The sequence below is a fragment of the Aphelocoma coerulescens genome, chromosome 19, assembly GCF_041296385.1.
Source record: "Aphelocoma coerulescens isolate FSJ_1873_10779 chromosome 19, UR_Acoe_1.0, whole genome shotgun sequence".
Classification (NCBI taxonomy): Eukaryota; Metazoa; Chordata; class Aves; order Passeriformes; family Corvidae; genus Aphelocoma; species Aphelocoma coerulescens.
In genome coordinates, this window is record NC_091032.1 from 3,204,712 (window position 1) to 3,221,082 (window position 16,371).

Sequence of the window (16,371 nt, forward strand, 5' to 3'; positions counted from 1 at the left end):
CCCTCTGAGCCTAGTTTTGGATCCTCAGGGTGGATCCCCCAACATCCCCTGCTTGTCCTCACGCTGGGGGGCAGAGCCAGCCTGTCTTGTTGGTGCCCTTGCTGTCTGCTGGACCCCCAGCACCACTGCCACCGCCCCAGGGACACCCAGGGGTGACCCTGCTCTTGGGGCTGCCCTGCTGTGCATGCCTCCACACCCTTAAGAGCACCCTGGTGTGATGTCCCACAGGTATGGCCTCTCCAGGTGTGATCCGTCCCGATGTTGTTCCCAGATGTGACGTCCTCCTGTGACCTCCCCAAGAGTGACCCCCCTCCAATGTGATGCCCCCAAGTGTGAGGTCCCCTGGGTGTAACCCGCAGCTGTGACCTTCTCGCGTGGACCTCTCCCAGTGAGACCCCTTTCCCAAGATGTGACGCCCCAACGTGTGAGGTCCCCTGGGTGTGACCCGCAGCTGTGACACCTCATTTGCGCCCCGGCGTGACCTTCCCCCGTGACATCCCCCTGTAGCTGTGACCTTCCTAGCTGTGCGCCCCCCTCCCCCGGCCGCATCCCCGCCATGTGAGACCCCAGGTGCCGCCTCCCCGCAGTTTGACTCCGAGGTCCGAGTGTCCCCCAGCCAGTTCCCCCCATCATGGTAGGGTCCCCCCGGTGTCCCCCCGCCCATCTCCGCACCTCTCCGCGCATGCTCCGCGCCCGCCCCTCCCCGCGCTCTGGCCGTTCTCAGCGGCAGCGGCAGGATGAAGGACCGGACCGGGGAGCTGCGTGCTGTGAGTGCGGGGCGCAGCCGGGAGGTGCGGGCAATACGGGGGATGCGGGCAGCCCTCTGCTCCCGTCGGGAACCGCCCGAAGCCGTCTTGGCCCCCCGTCCCCGGGCTGGGGCCGCCCTGCCCCGAGCGGCGGCGGCGAGGGGGGGGCTGGGCGGGAGCTGGGAGCAGGGGATGAGCCCCCCGGACATCGCCGGGGTGTCGGGGTGGGAGAGGGTTCCCCGGGCTGCGCCTTCCGCACCGCCGCGAACCGCTCGGGTTGTCCCCGGCGCCGGGCGGCGCGAGCAGCGATCTGCGCGGTACCGGCGGGCCGCGGCGGCCGAGCAGCATCACCTCTGGGAAGACCGGATACAGACGGGAATTTGTACCGGTGCGGGCGGGGGCTGCCCGCGGGCGGCGGGGTCGTGCCGCGCCCGCCCCGAGCCGCTCCCGTTTTGCGTGTTCATCCTCCGGCGCAGCCGCTGCGGCGGGGCCGAGGAGCGCCTGCGGCCACTGCATCGCGGGAGAGCCGGCGGGTGCCCCGGTGCCCTTACCCGGGCTGTCCGGGAGGCGTCGGGCTTCGTGTGCGGCCGGTCCTTCGTCCCGCGGAGGCCCCGAGTCCTCCGCGGTCCCGGAGCGCGGGCGGTGGGAGGTGGCGGCGGCTGCGTGCGTGGAGCATCGGTGGAGGAGCCTCCGGTGCCCCCCGCTTCCCGTGTCACGGCCCCCTCTTGCACCCTCGGGGCCGCGGGGATGCTGCTGCCCACGCGTGGGGCCGAGCTCTGGGGACAGCGGCAGTGACTGGAGGGGCAGAGCCCGAAATCCCGGAGTGCTGCTCCAGCCCCCGCCCCGTGCCACCCCTGGTCCTCCCTGTAGTGCTTTTTCGTTTTGGGTTTTTTTGGTTTCGGTTTTTTGTTTGTTGGTTTTTTTGTGGTTGTTGTTTTATTGTTGGAGGTTTTTTGTGGATTTTTTTTTTTTATTTACTACACAGTTGGGGCTGCAGAGCTGCCTGGGATTGCGAGGGGGGTCTGTCCCGTGGGGAGGACCCCTGGCAGTGGGGATGACTGTGGATGTCAAGTCTGGTCCGGCATCAGAGCTCCCACCAGGATCACTTGGCTGGGAATTTGGTTTGGTCTGGAAAACACCAGGAGGATGGAGCTGGGGTGACGCCAGCAAGGGGATGAGGGAGTGGCATTTGGGGTGACTGGGCAGCTCTGAATGCCCAGGGGTGACTGTTAGATGCCCGGGGTAGCTGTGGATCCTGGGGGAGGAAGAGGCTCCCCCAAGAGCCGCCTCCCCACTCTGCCTGGAAAGCACCCAAACATGGGGCTCTGTCTCCACCACCAGCACAGGCTGTGAAATGGGATTGAAAAATAGGCTTTTTAATAATAATAGTAAAAAGGAGCCTCGTGAATGTCCTCTTGGCAGCCGGCACTGGCTGAGAAGTGATGCCATGGAGTATTTTAAAATTTCTCTCTTCCTTTAAATACGCCTTAAGAAAAATAAAATGTGTTTTCGCCTCACTGCTGCTGCTGCTCCTTATTCATCAGCCTCATGCTGAGGGTGCAGCATTCTTCCCAGGGACTCCTGGGGATGATGGAATGCTTTTGAACATCTAGATGCCCTGAATCTGAGTGGGTGCCCCCTGTCAGGACTGCAGTGAGTGAGGTATCGTGGATTTACACCACAGAGGGACACAGGGAGGAGGGAGATGCTGCAGTGGACGCGAAGTCAGGAGCGTTTGAACTTGTTTCCTCTCTGTTGCCTCATTAATAGCCTGGGTTGGTTCTTCCCATCTTAATACAGTGTCTAAATTCTGCCAGGGATGATAAAAAAGAAGGATTAATTAAAAAAGAGCTGGCATTGTTGGAGCAGAGGAGGGGGATGCAGGGCGGTCACTGCTCTAACAGAACAAGAGCTCCATGTCTTAATAGGATTTTTTAAATGGTACTTGAAATTCAAATGCTAATCCCAGCTCTTTTCTGAATCTCGGTTCTGGTTGGGATCGGGCATGCTGGAGCTTAGTCAGTGCCCTTGTGGGAGTAGTGTCCCCAGGCCTGCTCTGAACCAGGGACAGGAAATTTAACTTACAGATGAAACGTGTCCTCTTGTGAAGGAGAGCAGCTGAGGATGGGCAGTGCAGGATGCCTTGGATGAGGCTGGGCAGAGCTTTGTTTACAGCTGCTTCTGTGCAGGTGCCACGGCTGTGGCTATGGGTCATCTTTCCTGCCCATCTGGAGTGGGTTTGGAGCTGATCCCATTCCCCAACACCCCCAAAAGCAACCCTGATGAGATGGTGTGTACATGCAGGATTGGGAGAGTCCTATGGTGCTCCATCCTGCCATAGAGCTGACGGCTCAGTTTCAGCGAGACATTGGGATTTCCGGGATGCGACACAGGTCCAAATGGTAAAATAATTATGAATGGTATTTTGAGAGTGGGAGGAAGTGAGAGAGATGTGCCAGTGTTATAGGATCACAGAGTGGTTTAGGTTGAGAGGAACCATCCAGTTCCAACCCCTCAGCCACTGGCAGGGACATTTTTTGGGGGACGCTTTCCTTCTGGGCCTGTTGCTCATCTCCAGCAGCTGTTTTTGGGTGCATTTCTCCAGTGATGTTTGTGCATTTGTGCCGTGCCACTGCTCTCCCCAGCTGGCTGAATCCCCATTCCCGCCAGCCAAGTCCCTGCTCCCAGTGCTGCCTCCTGCCAGTGGGAGTTATGGGAGATGGGTGTTAAAAATAAAAGGGCCAGGTGGGCTCCAGGTCCGGCTCTATGGATCCACCCACTCACCTCCTGTGGCAGTGTAATCTGCAGCAGTGCCCCAGGACTCACAGCCAGGCCTCACTCCATGCCTTCCTCTTAATTCCATACTGTTTCTACTGAGGCTTTCTCTCCTGGGGGTGCAAATGTGAAGTCAGCTGCAGTTGCTGTTTGCAGAGGTCAGGTCTTGTGCGTCTCCATCTTTTCCAGAACCCCCCAGCTGCAGAAGTCCCTACAGACCTTGGAGGTGAACGTATTTACTTGTTTAGATGCCATCTTCCTTTCCTTTGTTAACCCTCTTCGTTGCCCTAAGTGCTTTCGAGCTCTTCTGTTCAACCAAAAGGGTCATGTAAATAATTCAGCTGTCCTCTGTCCCTCCCAGTTGGGAGTGGGGCTGTCACGTGGCGGGTGACAGCTGGTGGCTGTGGCACGTCCGCAGCCTGCGCAGCTGCCTGCTCTGGCTGGGCTTGGCGGGTCTTAGCATTATTGAAATGCTTATTTTTTGGGGATAGGGAGGAGCAGAGCTGCCATGGCAGGTGAAACACTATGGCTGCCCTCAGAGCATTCCTGGTCCCACAAGCGCTGGGGCAGGGAAGCTGCTTCGCCTGCTCCCTTGGGGTCCTGGAACGGGAGGGGTGAGATGCCGATGAATCCTCCTGGGGTCTGCTGGGCTGGGCAGCTGGGCATGGAAGAAGGTGACAGGAATGATGTAGATGAGCCCCACATGATCCTGTGTGAGATGTTGTGCTCCCCAGCAGTTGAGGGGTCCTAGGTGTCCCTGTGCTGCAGGGACGCTGTTCACAGCTGTGGGTGCACACTGGGGTAGGACAGGCCAAAAACTGGGAAAACCCTTTGCTGTGCTTTAAACATGGCAGCAGGCAAAGGCCAGACTTTAGGTCAGCTCTGGGTGGTGTGTCATGTCCCCAACCTGGGAGGTGCCTGGTGGGGTGATGGACAGGATTTGGGGGACAGACAGACCTCAGAGGGGACACTGAGCCCCAGGGTCCCTTGTTGTGTGTTGGGGACCTTCAGGTCTGATGCATGGGGGTTTGGTGGTCTCACTGAAGTCAACTTGAATACGGGAATACTCTTGACCCACTGAGACCTGTTGTCAATCTGTGGGCACCAGAGAGTGATGAGAGTGATAATAAGCGCAGCCAGATACGTCAGCTGTGTGCTGCATGTCTGAGAAGGCTGGAGCCAAAAGGGTTCAGTCTCATCCCTGTTGTTTTAATTGAAGTGTCTTTGTGTGTGAGCTGCTCGGAAGCTGTACAAATGTTTGTTTTGCCATGTATCTCCCCGTTAACAAGATTTCTCAGGAAATATGCAAAATAATCACTACAGGCAGAACATGTACTGTAAGGCTGATTAAGCTAAGTACTGTGATAAACTGCTTCTTCCAGAAAGTTATGTATATTAGCAAAAAGGAGGAGAGTGAGCCCAGGTGGAAGACCGGGAAGACAGAGTGCGTGGTATTGTCCTGGCTCCGGGTGACCTGAGCACACCTGCCTCATGGGACTGCTGAGTGTCCTTGCACCGTGGTGTCTGCAGGATGATCCTGGAGGAAATGCGTGGGGAGGGGAGGGCAAGCAGAGGACAGCATGGGAAACAGAGATGGAGCAATGCTGTGTCAGGAGCACACCAGGCTCAAGGCCAAAGAGGCTGTTCTTGTTAGGAAAAATAGGAAACGAGGCAACTGTGGAAGCTCAAGGAGTAGAAAGTTTTGCTGAGCTGGAAGAAGGGGAGAGGGCAGGGGTGATGTGTCACAGGCTACTTGCACCTCTGCACCTCTGCCTGTGCCCCTGCCTGCAGTGGCCAGAACCAGGGCTGGTGTTGGAAATGTGGGCACTGCTTTTGCCCCCCAAATCAGGGAGCAGACTTATGGCTGTGAGCAGGGGACGGGCTGTGGCATGTGGTGTGTCATGGGCTCACAGAGTGGTTTGGGTTGAAAAGGACCTTCAAAGACCATCTAGTTCCACAACACCCCTACCATGGGCAGGAACACCTTCCACTAGACCAGATTGCTCTGAGCCCTCTCCAGCCTGGCCTTGAACACTTCCAGGGATGGGGCTGACACAGCAGACAGACTTCTGGGTGCTCAGATCCCACATGAGAGATGTTCTGAAACATCTTTCAACCTTTTTCAGTGATACTCTGAGTATTTTCTGTAGCAATGCAGCTGCTCTCCCCTGGCTGGATGGTCTCTTCCTCCATCACCTTTTGCAGGAGTGATGGAAGTAGTGAGTGGAGCCCAGGAATTCTGCTGGCCAAAAGCTGTTCTTGGGGACATCCAGAGGAGAATAGGAAGTCCTTCTGCTCCAGCAGCCCTGGAGAGCTCCGGCTAAAGAAAAGTTTCCCCTCAGTCACCAAGGAACCTTCAAAGAACCATGTCATCCAACCCTATTGCCATGGGTTGGGACGTCTTCCTATAGACCAGCTCCTGACTGGTTGTAGAATTCCAAATCTCCTGCCCAAATTGTGTTAATTTGCTCCTAGCCCAGTATATTCCTTCTACAGGAGAAGGTTCCTCCCCTCTTCTGCGTCCTCCTCCTCAGGCATCCACTAGCACCTCAGGATACACCCCAGCACAGTGGACAGACCTGGCTGTGCCACGTCAATATCTGCTGCAGGATGGGTCTGAACTTTCTGTTAACAGTGCAGTGTTCCAGATTCTAGTGAATACTTGCAGACCCAGGTTTCTTTTCATGGGAAATAACTAAAAATGCAATTTTCTGCTCACTGTCCTGTGAGCTTTCAGGAGAGCGCAGCCACTGTGGCCACTTCCATCCTGCTGTATTTCTGCTGATGTGTGCTGCAGGTTTGCCAGTATGAACTCTGCCTTTTTCTCTGCCGTTGCTGAGTTTCCATCAGGTTCTGTCAGACTTTGGGTTTGTGTATGAAATGATTGTTTGCTTTGGTTTTCCAGAGGACCTTTGCCTCTTAGGAGGATCAGTGTCTCACCTGGATGGTGCTGAGGTTCTTTTACAGGGTCTAGACAAGAGCACCAAAGAAATGCCATTGAGCTTCCATGACCATGTGAGCAACCTGGTTTGGTGGAAGGTGTCCCTGTGCCTGGCAGGGAGTTGGACTGGAGCATCCTTGAAGGTCTGTTCCAATGAGTGCCTGTTTGTAGGTGGGGTAATGGGATTTGAAGGATAACCATTTTATGGACTGTGTTGATCCCACAGCCATGGGAACTGTGGCACTGCCTGTGTCACCTTCTCTGCCTGAGGCTTTCCTTCTGTTTTCACTGACAATTTCCACAGTGTCACTAGTGGGCATCACCAGGGCTTGGTGACGTTGGCAAACACCAAAGCATGGTGATGATCCTCCCGGAGACCTCACTGAGTGCTGACCCTGGTGAATACATAATGGAGTGGAGATAAGAGATGAGTGCTGTGGCTGCAGGTCCTTCTGCTGCCCATGGGAAGCTGTGGTCTGCACAGGAGCTGTAACAACGATGATGCCACTTAGAGGATGTTAAGAAATTAATTTCAGATTATTTAAATCTGTTTTTAGCCAAGTTATTCTGTAGCCATGACTGTAAATTTGTAAAGTACTGGCTATAAAGTATGGGTGCTTTTCCAATTGGTCATAGTGCTGTCCATGTTTCAGAGCTATAGGAGGTCAGTGAGTTTGGCTCATTGCCCTCTCCAGGACTGATGGCAACTCTGTCACCTCTGACACTTGTTCTTCAGAGTTAAGGAGAATTTTACCTGTTTGCTTTTAAAACTGAGCTTAAGAGTGACTATGGCTCTGATAAAAGGCTTGGACTTTGTGCCAAAGGCTGGGAATTATTTTGCAGCAACGCAAGCCAGCGCCTAAGGACAAAACTCTTGGAAATCATGCTCTCCCTTGCACTGCTAGTGTTGGAAATTGGAAATACCACCTGACTCATGCAGGTGTTGCTGAATGCTGAAGTCATCTGTGCCTTGGACTTTTATTCATAAAAAAAAGTTTTTAATGAGAAGGTATGGGCTGTTTTTGGTGAATATTAGAATTACAGAATTGCTTAGGTTAGGAAACCCCTCTAAGACCCAGCTGTTTCCCCAGTACTGCCAAGGGCAGCACTAACCCCAAGTGCCCCAACTACACATCTGTTAAATCTGTATAGGGATGGTGACTCCACCACTGCCCTGCACAGCCTGTGCCCTGGCAACTGGGCTGGACAACCCTTTCCATGAAGAAATTTTCCCCAGTATCCAACCTAAATTTGCTCTGGCACAACTTAAGGCCATTTCCTCTTGTCCTGTCCATTGTTGCCTGGGAGCTGAGCCTGACCCTCACCCACCTCCACCCTCCTGACAGGGAGTTGTAGAGAGGGAGGTCCCCTCTAAGCCTCCCTTTCTCCAGGCTGAGCCCCCCCAGCTCCCTCAGCTGCTCCTGGTGCTCCAGACCCTTCCCCAGCTCCATTCCTTTCCTTGGACATGCTGCAGCATCTCAATGACCTTCTTGTTGTGAGGGGCCCAAAACTGACCCCATGATTTGTGGTGCCTCAGTAGTGTCCAGCACAGGGGGACAGTCACTGCCCTGGTCCTGCTGGACACATTATTTCTGATACAAGCCAGGTACCGTTGGCCTCTTGCCCACCTGGGCTTATGTTCAGCCACTGCTGGCCAGCACCCCAAGGCCTTTCCCAGCTTTTCAGTGACTCTGCCCCCAGCCTGGAGAATTCCATGGGGTTGTTGTTACGCAAATACAGGACCTGACACTTGGCCTTGTTGAATGTCACAGAATTGGCCTTGGCCCACTGATTCAGCCTGTCCAGATCCTTATGCAGATCCCTTCTGCCCTCCAGCAGGTCAGCATCTCACCCAGCGTGGTATCTTCTGCTGAGGGTGCTCTCGATCCCCTTGTCCACATCATTGATAAAGCTATTAGAGAGGAGTGGCCCCAACATTGATGCCTGGAGAACACCACTGGTGACAGGCTGCCAGCTGGATTTAATGCTGGAATAGGGCACAGCTGAGTTTGGGGCCTGTGTGCCATGGAATGGCCAATTTATCGTGGTGCACAGCTGTACTATATGGTCTGCAAAAAGAGCTGAGGCTGGGACCATAGATAGTTTAAATCATGGTGTTGGGGGTTCAGCTCTTCAGGGCTGTCTCCTGGGAGCATACCCTCTGGCTGTCCTTATCCTCAGCCTTGACACCACCTCCCTGGAAACCTTCAGGAGTAGGACTTCAGCCCTGCTTGAAGGGCTGGTTTTGGCTGCTGCAGATGCCTAAAGCAAACCCTGAAGTGTGGGGAGGTCAGGGCAGCCCCGCAGTGGGGAACTCATTTGGTGGGTGGGAGACCCGGGGTTGCTCTGGACCTTGTCCAGGTGAGGCTGTGCTGAGCTGCCCTTGTACTGCCAAGCATCACAGAGCTAGGCTGGGATGTTTCCAGGGATCTGGGCATCTGAACACTTTCCTACGTGTCATTTAGGCTCTGTGAGATGGCTGAGATGTCAGTGCCGCTTGCTGCTGAGTTATTCTGGCCTTGTCCTTCCTTGCACATCTGCCTGCCAGAATGAGCTGCAGTGGGGAACTCTCGGTGTCAGCAGCAGTGCCCTGGGCTTGGGGGTTTGGACGTGGGGAACGAGGTGTCTGCTGTTGGGTGTTGGACCCCCGTGTGCCACTCCATGTGGGGGCACGATCCTGGACATGAGCCACAGCTGCTCAGAGGCATCCCCAGGAGCAGCCCGTGCATCCCACCGTGTTCTGGTCTCAGTACAGAAAGGGCATCATTTTACAAAGCAAGTCAAGCCCAGATGGCTGGAATCTCTTTGGCTGGGCAGAGCAGCATGGAGGTGTTTGTAAATAAAAACAAACAGATGCAGCCTGGGAGTGAAGCCGGTGAGCAGCCTCCTGCATCTCAGGGATGAGGCCCTTCTTTGCTTAACTGAGTGGTCCCTAAAAGGGGGATGGCAGCTGGTGTGGCTTTTTCTTTCCCTTGTGCTTTTGTGAGGCTTGCCTTGTCTCTGGTAGGGTGGGAGGCAGCGTGGCCTGATCCCACAGTCCTGTGGGGTGCTGGAGGCAGGCAACGGCTCACTGCCTGTTCAGGCAGAGATGTTTCCTAGGAAAATGTGCCAGCAGGGGTTGGTAGAGGGAAGTGCCTGCGTTCAGATGTGCCCAGCAGTGGCTGAGCCTGTTGTTCCTTTGCCCTACCTCTGCTGCCTGCACCAGCTCCCTGGATGCATCTGGTCATGGTCAAATCCATCTGCAGCACTGACAGGAGAGGACAGGAACTCGAGTCTGCATGTGGCCACTGCTGAGGGGACAGAGACCTGGTTATGCCCTGCACAGCCCACCCTGCCATCTTTGCTGTTTGGAGGAGAGCAGGCATCAAGTCTTTTCAGGTGTTCTGTGCTCCTATGCCTCTTTCAGAAAGTGCTTGGAGAGGTAATGGGGTGGATTGGAACCATGGGGATGTAATTTGCTCAATAATGAATTTATTAGCATGTGCTGGTTGCAAAAGCCACAGAGCCAGGATGCTCCGGGGCTCTGGATGTCTTCCCATCCACTACTCCTCTTTGTCAGGGGTGGTATCACAGTTCGTCTCTGCCTCCACTTGGGATTTTGACCCTTGTAGAGGGCACTTTGAACCCTGTGAGGCTCTGAAAGCTGCTGGAGGAGCTCTGAGTGACCTGCCCTCCCCATCTAGCTCCCGCTGCTCAGTGGCACTGAAGAGGCAGTGGCTCCCAGAGCCATCCCAGCTGCTGGTGTGGTGCCACTGCTTGGCCTCTGGCAGACTGGAGAAATAAATACCTTGCAAAAGAAGGGTTATCCTCACCTACCCTGTGTGGGGGAAAAAAACCTGGAAGCCCTGGGTCTCTGGTGCTGCCTGACAGTGCCTGAGGCAGAAGTGGAGGGGCACTGGGGGGATGGTGTGCCCAACATGGGGAGTTCCTAGGCTGGGGAATTGTTTGCTGCTTGTGCTGAGCAGCACCTGCTGGTAGGTTTGACTGAGACAGGAGCTTTCCATGTGACTTTGGAAATGTGGGATGCTCACAGCTGGATTGTGTGAAGCCAAAACACTGTTGGCTGTGTGATGCTTTTTGTTTCCTTTGGAAAGTTTTGGTCTCATTCCTACTTTTGTACTAGAATTAATCATGGGGAGACACCTCAAGCTTGGGGTAGAGCAGTGAGGGCCAGAGTGGAGGGAGATGGTAGGAGCAGCTGATCCATCAGTGCCCTGCATCCTGTGAGCTGTTCTCCCAGTGGCATCTCCTCCAGTTCCAGTCTAAGTCACCCATTAGTGGACGTAGCTGCTGCTTCCTGGCTCAGGGGCTTGGGGTGGTGGGGTGGGATGATCTGCCTGACACCGGGGGTCAGAGGCAGTGTGGCACCGAGGGTGTTTCCAGTGACGTGTGTTGGACAGATGGTGCCCTTCTCCAGCCCGGAGCGACAAGTGACATGTGCCCTCCTGACCAGCAGGCTCCATCTGTGTAATTTCCTCTTCACAGGGCTTCTGGCTGGGCTCTGTGCTGCTCCTCCTCTCCAGTGCCTGCCCTAAATAACATCTCTCTGCCTGTCCATCAGCCTCTGTGCTCCCAGGAGCAGGCTACCCTCAACCAGAAGTGCCTCCGACAAGGCTGTGTGTAGCTTTGGTAGAAACCCTTCCATGGGTGATGGGTCCCCTTTCTTCAGGATTTCTGGTATGGTAGGGTCCAGTTGGCAGCAGGGATAGGACTAGGCAGGAATGTGGCATCCTTTGGGCAATGAGCCAGGCCTGTTTTGGATGTGGAAGGGACAAGCAAGAGGTGGCAAGGAGAGAGAAGCATCTTGGCAGGTACCCTGCTCTCCTGCTGCTCTTCCTCTGCTGCCAGTCCCTGGCCTGCCTGGTTGCTGTACAAGCCTGCATTTAAAATTAACAGTGGGAATGCTCTGCTCACAGGCTTCAGAAAGGGGCTCAGAATTATGGCAAATTAAGATCCTGCCAGAATGATGGCAAGAAAAGCTGGCTAGGGTTGTGGGGAAGGTGTGCTGAAGGTGTGTTTTTCTGTGCAGGGCCGCAGAGGCTGACTGGTGCTTCCCATCCAGTTCCACCTTCCTGCCATGGGCAGGGACACCTTCCACTGAGTCCAGGTTGCTCCAAGCCCCGTCCAACCTGGCCTTGGACACTTCCAGGGTTGGGGCAGCCACAGCTCCTCTGGGCAACCTGTGCCAGGGCCTCACCATCCTCATGGACTGACATTTCTTCCCCATGTCCAACTTGACTCCACCCTCCTCAGTTTAACACCAGTGTCCTGTGCTGGGACCCCAGAGCTGGAGACAACTCAAGGGAGTCTCAGGAGAGCAGAGCAGAGGGGGAGCATCCCCTCCCTCCCCTTCTGCCCACACTGCTGGGGATGAGCCCAGGAGACACTTGGCTTCCTGTGCTGCCAGTGCTCATGGCCGGATCATGTCCTGTTTGTCACCCACCAGAATCCCCTGATCCATCCCCACAGGGTGCTCTCAGCCCCCTTTCCTTTGACTCCTTCCCGTAGATGACAGTCCTGTTGGGTGCATGGTGAGGTGGCAGGAGCTGAAGGCAGGACATACGTCCCTCCATCTGTGGGGGCTGGTGTGGATGTCCTTGTCCCTGACATGGAGAGGCTTAGCAGGGTGGGGGGAAGAAAGATCCCCTGACCTGACGACGTGTCCAGGGTGGTGTTTGCATTATCAAGTGCATCTTCCATCATTCACAATGTGTGTCCCCCGGATCTTGGCATTATCCAAGATCCTGGGGGGTGTAGCTGGGGGTCTGTTGTAATTGCCCATCCAATGGGCTCTCGGTGCCACCCACCGAAGTGTGTGATGCTTAGAAGTTGTTGATGCTTAAAATCAAGCACAAACCAAGCAGGCATGCATGATATGTGAAATGCAATGTGAACATGGATGGTAGCTGTATTTCTGTATATCTGCATTCCTAGATTTAGGATATGGTTCTTTGTGACCTCCTTGATGGTGAGCCTGCCCATGTGCTGTGGGTGCTGGGGGAGTGTTTGGGATGCTCTGGGAGCAACGGAGCATTTGTGGGCATTGCTCTGGAACCAGTTGTTGACCCCAAGTGGACCTGAGCTTACGGCCAGGCTTGCTGCTGGCTGAAGGAATGCCACAGGGGTTGGGACTGGAGGGTGACAGCTGTCACTGTGCTCAGATGGTTTTGCTCCGAGGCTGCAGCAGTGATGACAGGGGACAGGGGGAGGGACTGGGCTGTCTGGTGGCACTGGCATGCAGGAAGGATTTAAAAGAGCCTGCGGCCAAATCCTGCCCTTGACTCCAGGGAGATGTGGGAAGTGTTGTATGTGGTCGTGTATCCAGCTCTGCCCAAAGCCTGAGCTGTGCTTTGGCTCTCGATGCCGGACTGTGATGGCTGAAGGGAATGGGAGAGGTAGTGTGGACCTGCTGTGAGCAAACTGCTGAATTTTGAAAGCAAAAAGCTTCAGAGAAGAAGCTGGTTCTTCCTGATGCAGAGGGCAGTGCCTGCTGCAGGGATTTTACAGCCCTGGTTTGTACCAGCACCTGTGTAGCCAGTGGGACCAGGGCAGTGACCATCCCCTGGGCTGGGCACTGCTGAGGCATTTCAAATCATGGGGTCAGTTTTGGGCCCCTTGAAAAGGAAGACGTTGAGGGGCTGAAGCATGTCCAGAGAAGGGAACAGAGCTGGGGAGCGGTCTGGAGCACCAGGAGCAGCTGAGGGGGCTGGGGGGGCTCAGCCTGGAGAAAAGGAGGCTTAGAGGGAACCTTCTTAACTCTCTACAACTCCCTGACAGGAGGGTGGGGCCAGTTGAGGGTCACTCTCTTTTCCCAGGTTATCAAGTGACAGGACCAGAGGAAATGGCCTCACATTGCTCCAGGGGAGGTTTCGTTTGGATATTAGGAAAAATGTCTTCACAGAAGGGGTTGTCAAACCCAGGAACAGGCCGTGCAGGGTGGTGGTGGAGTCACCATAACTAGAGGGATTTAAATGTACCAACCCATTGCCAGGCTGGCAGCTTTGGCCATGCCCCAGCTGCACTGTACCAGCAGCTCATGGCCTGAGTGGCTGTGGTGCTGCAAATGGGAATGATTTCAGATTTTAGGGCACAGTTTTCTGTGCCCACAGAGTGATGGGTAAGAGCAGCACCATGCCTGCTTTTCCTTGTCAGGTGAGATTTTCACCAGAATTGTGGCAGCTCTCTGATCACAAAGGCTCTGGATAACCATGAATGGGATAACTGCGTGAGTGAGTGAGTTACCCAGGCAAAAAGTGCCACAAGTGGTGGGAAGGCTGAAAGCTGAGGTCTTCTCTGGATGATACCACCCAAATCAGTCACTGTAGGGTGGAAAGGGAATTTTAGGGGGTAGGACAGATATTTCGTCTGGCTTATTTCAATGTAAGAGGGGCCATGGGGTGATGTGTCTGCAAAAAGTGCGATCATTATGAGATGAGTGGAGGCAGTCCTGCCTTATATCTCCATTCCACTGGCTTCTTCTCTCTTGTAAAGATGGAGTAAGAAGAAACTTTTCCACCCTGTTAATTTTCCATTTCCCTCCGTTGTGTAGCTGCTTTGGATAATAACCTTTTAAATGTCTCCTTATGTGGAGGACTGTAATTTTTCCTTCCATCGAGAGCTTGCATCCCCTGCCTTTCTGGAACAGGAGGTGTTTTCATCTCTGGTGACAATGACACACATGCTTCTGCAGACAAGGACAACCCCTCATTTGCCTGCTGTGACTTTATTAGTTCTGCTGTATTACCTGTTTGCTCCCACCTTTCCTGTACTCTACAGCACTAGTTTTATTTTCCCATCACAACATCCCTCATGTTTCCCATTGCAGCATCCCTTGTGCTTTCCTGTGGCAGCATTCCTTGTTTTTACCACCATGGCATCCCTTATGTCTTCCCGACGTGGCATTCCTCATGTTTTCCCATTGCAGCATCTCTCATTTCCTATTGCAGCTTCCCTCATGTTTCCCATTGCAGCTTCCCTCATGCTTTCCTGTGGCAGTATCCCTCATGTTTCCCATCACAGCATCCCTCGTGTTTTCCCATCATGGCATCACCCATGCTTTCTCCCATGGCAGCATTCCTTGTGTTTCCCATGGCAGCATCCCTCATGTTTTCCCATCACAGCATCCCTCATGCTTTCCCATGGCAGCATCCCTTGTGCTTTCCCATAGCAGCATTTGTAGTGTTTCTTGTGGCAGCATTCCTGATGTATCCCATAGCAGCATCCCTTATGTTTCCCATGGTGGCATACCTGGTGTTTTCCCATGGGAGCATCCCTGGTGTTTGCCATTGCAACATCACTCATGTTACCTATCACAGCATTCCTTGTATTTTCTCATCTCAGCATCCCTTGTGTTTCCCACCACAGCATCTTTCATGCTTTCCTGTTACAGCATCCCTCGTGCTTTCCCATCACAGCATCCCTCATGTTTTTCCAGTCGCAGCATCCCTTGTATTTCCCATCGTGACATCCCTCATGCTTTCCCATTGCAGCATCCCTGGTGTTTCCCATGGTGGAATCTGTGGTGTTTCCCATTCCTGCTCCTTGCAGAGCCGGTTGTGCTCACACAGGACTGAGGGCGCTCTTGAAGTTCCCACTCCGTGGATGTGGGGTGTCCTTAGCTGTGTCCTATGCTCACTGCAGAGGTCGTACCACGGGGCGCTGGCTGCCGTGGTGTTTTGGCCATACCTCACTGCTCAATGTTTAGTTCTCTGCTCTCTCAGAGTCCTGGGAGCTTGGAGTATCAGTGCCTGGGGTGTCCTACACTTTGGCTAGTGTTTGCCCCAGCTCCTTTGAGCAAGTGAGGACAGGAGAAGGGGAAGATGCCCTTGAGAAGCTCCTGAAATAGAGCCGTGAACTCTGCAGCAAGCAGTTGCTGATGCCTCTCTTCCTCTGTGTTGTTGCAGGCAAAGGACAGTGATGACGATGATGAAGTCACCGTCAGCGTGGACCGGGATCGCTTCATGGATGAGTTCTTTGAGCAGGTGAGAGGTTTGTTCCTCCTGTGCAGCTTTGAAGCTGCTTCAGACCTTTCTGCTGGCACCAGGGCAGGTTGTGGATGGTCCAGGCTTCCCACTGCCACTGGGGAGCAGTGCTTGGGATGGGTCTTAGGTTCCTGCCCTGGCTGGTTCTGTTCAGTTGATGCTCAGGGTTATGCTGAGTGCTGAGCATCAGGAACCTGGCTTCCCTGCAGACCTGAGGCTGTGCTGCCCTATGGATGTTTTCCTGCTCCCCCTGCTCCTCTAGAACCCAGCGAGGCTGTTGCCCAGGTGATGGGAGCAGGGGAGCCTCACACACAGCTCTCAGGCCTTCCCCCAGAGCACCTCTGCAGAGCAGCAGTCTCTGCATGGGATTGATTTAATTTTGTGCCTCCTGTTCCCAAACAAGAGGTTGTCTTCTGGCATGTGGGTGGCTGTAAGATCTGCATGCGGATTTTTAGCACACCCTTAGCATGGCATGTGTGTGGGGGGTGTTAAAATGGATCTGTGCAGGCAATGGAGTGGGAACAGGGATAAATCTGATGTGCAAGTGGAGGAAGATGAGCAAAGGGGTGGTCTGAGCTGAAGGAGAAGACTGAATTAGAGGGTAAGCAGCCTGGCAGGCAGAGAGCACAGGAGAGGTTTCCCCTCTTGGCAATGCTGGTGTCTTCCTGTAGTACAGAAGTGCAGGGAAAATGCCAGAATGGATCTTTTGGAAAATGTGGCCTCCCTGGAATAGGGGGTGAGGATCAAACTGGGCATTTCTGGAGCTTTTTATAGAGCAAGGAGCCATGGGGGACTGAGCTGCTACCAGTCTGGTTTATGTAGCCTCAGCAGTGTTCTGCCAGAGGGGCAGTCTGGGAATAGATCTGATGCTGATTTATATAAATCCCAAAAGTTTCTCAGTGCATCACAAAGAATACAGGACATACAG

General features: G+C 54.3%; 1 protein-coding gene across 4 annotated transcripts in view; it reads left to right on the forward strand.

Moving 5' to 3' along the window:
* The first annotated feature begins 687 nt into the window (after positions 1-687).
* The window catches only part of STX1A (syntaxin 1A), a 74,932-nt gene continuing 59,248 nt past the window's right edge, over positions 688-16,371 (forward strand). For 3 of the 4 annotated variants that reach the window (XM_069033110.1, XM_069033112.1, XM_069033111.1), the window contains exons 1-2: positions 688-767; positions 15,366-15,443. In XM_069033110.1, coding sequence (XP_068889211.1) covers positions 738-767; positions 15,366-15,443 — 108 coding nt within the window. In that variant the 5' untranslated portion in view covers positions 688-737. Of the gene's footprint in view, positions 792-15,365; positions 15,444-16,371 lie in introns of all 4 variants that reach the window. The other variant, XM_069033113.1, reaches the window with a different exon arrangement.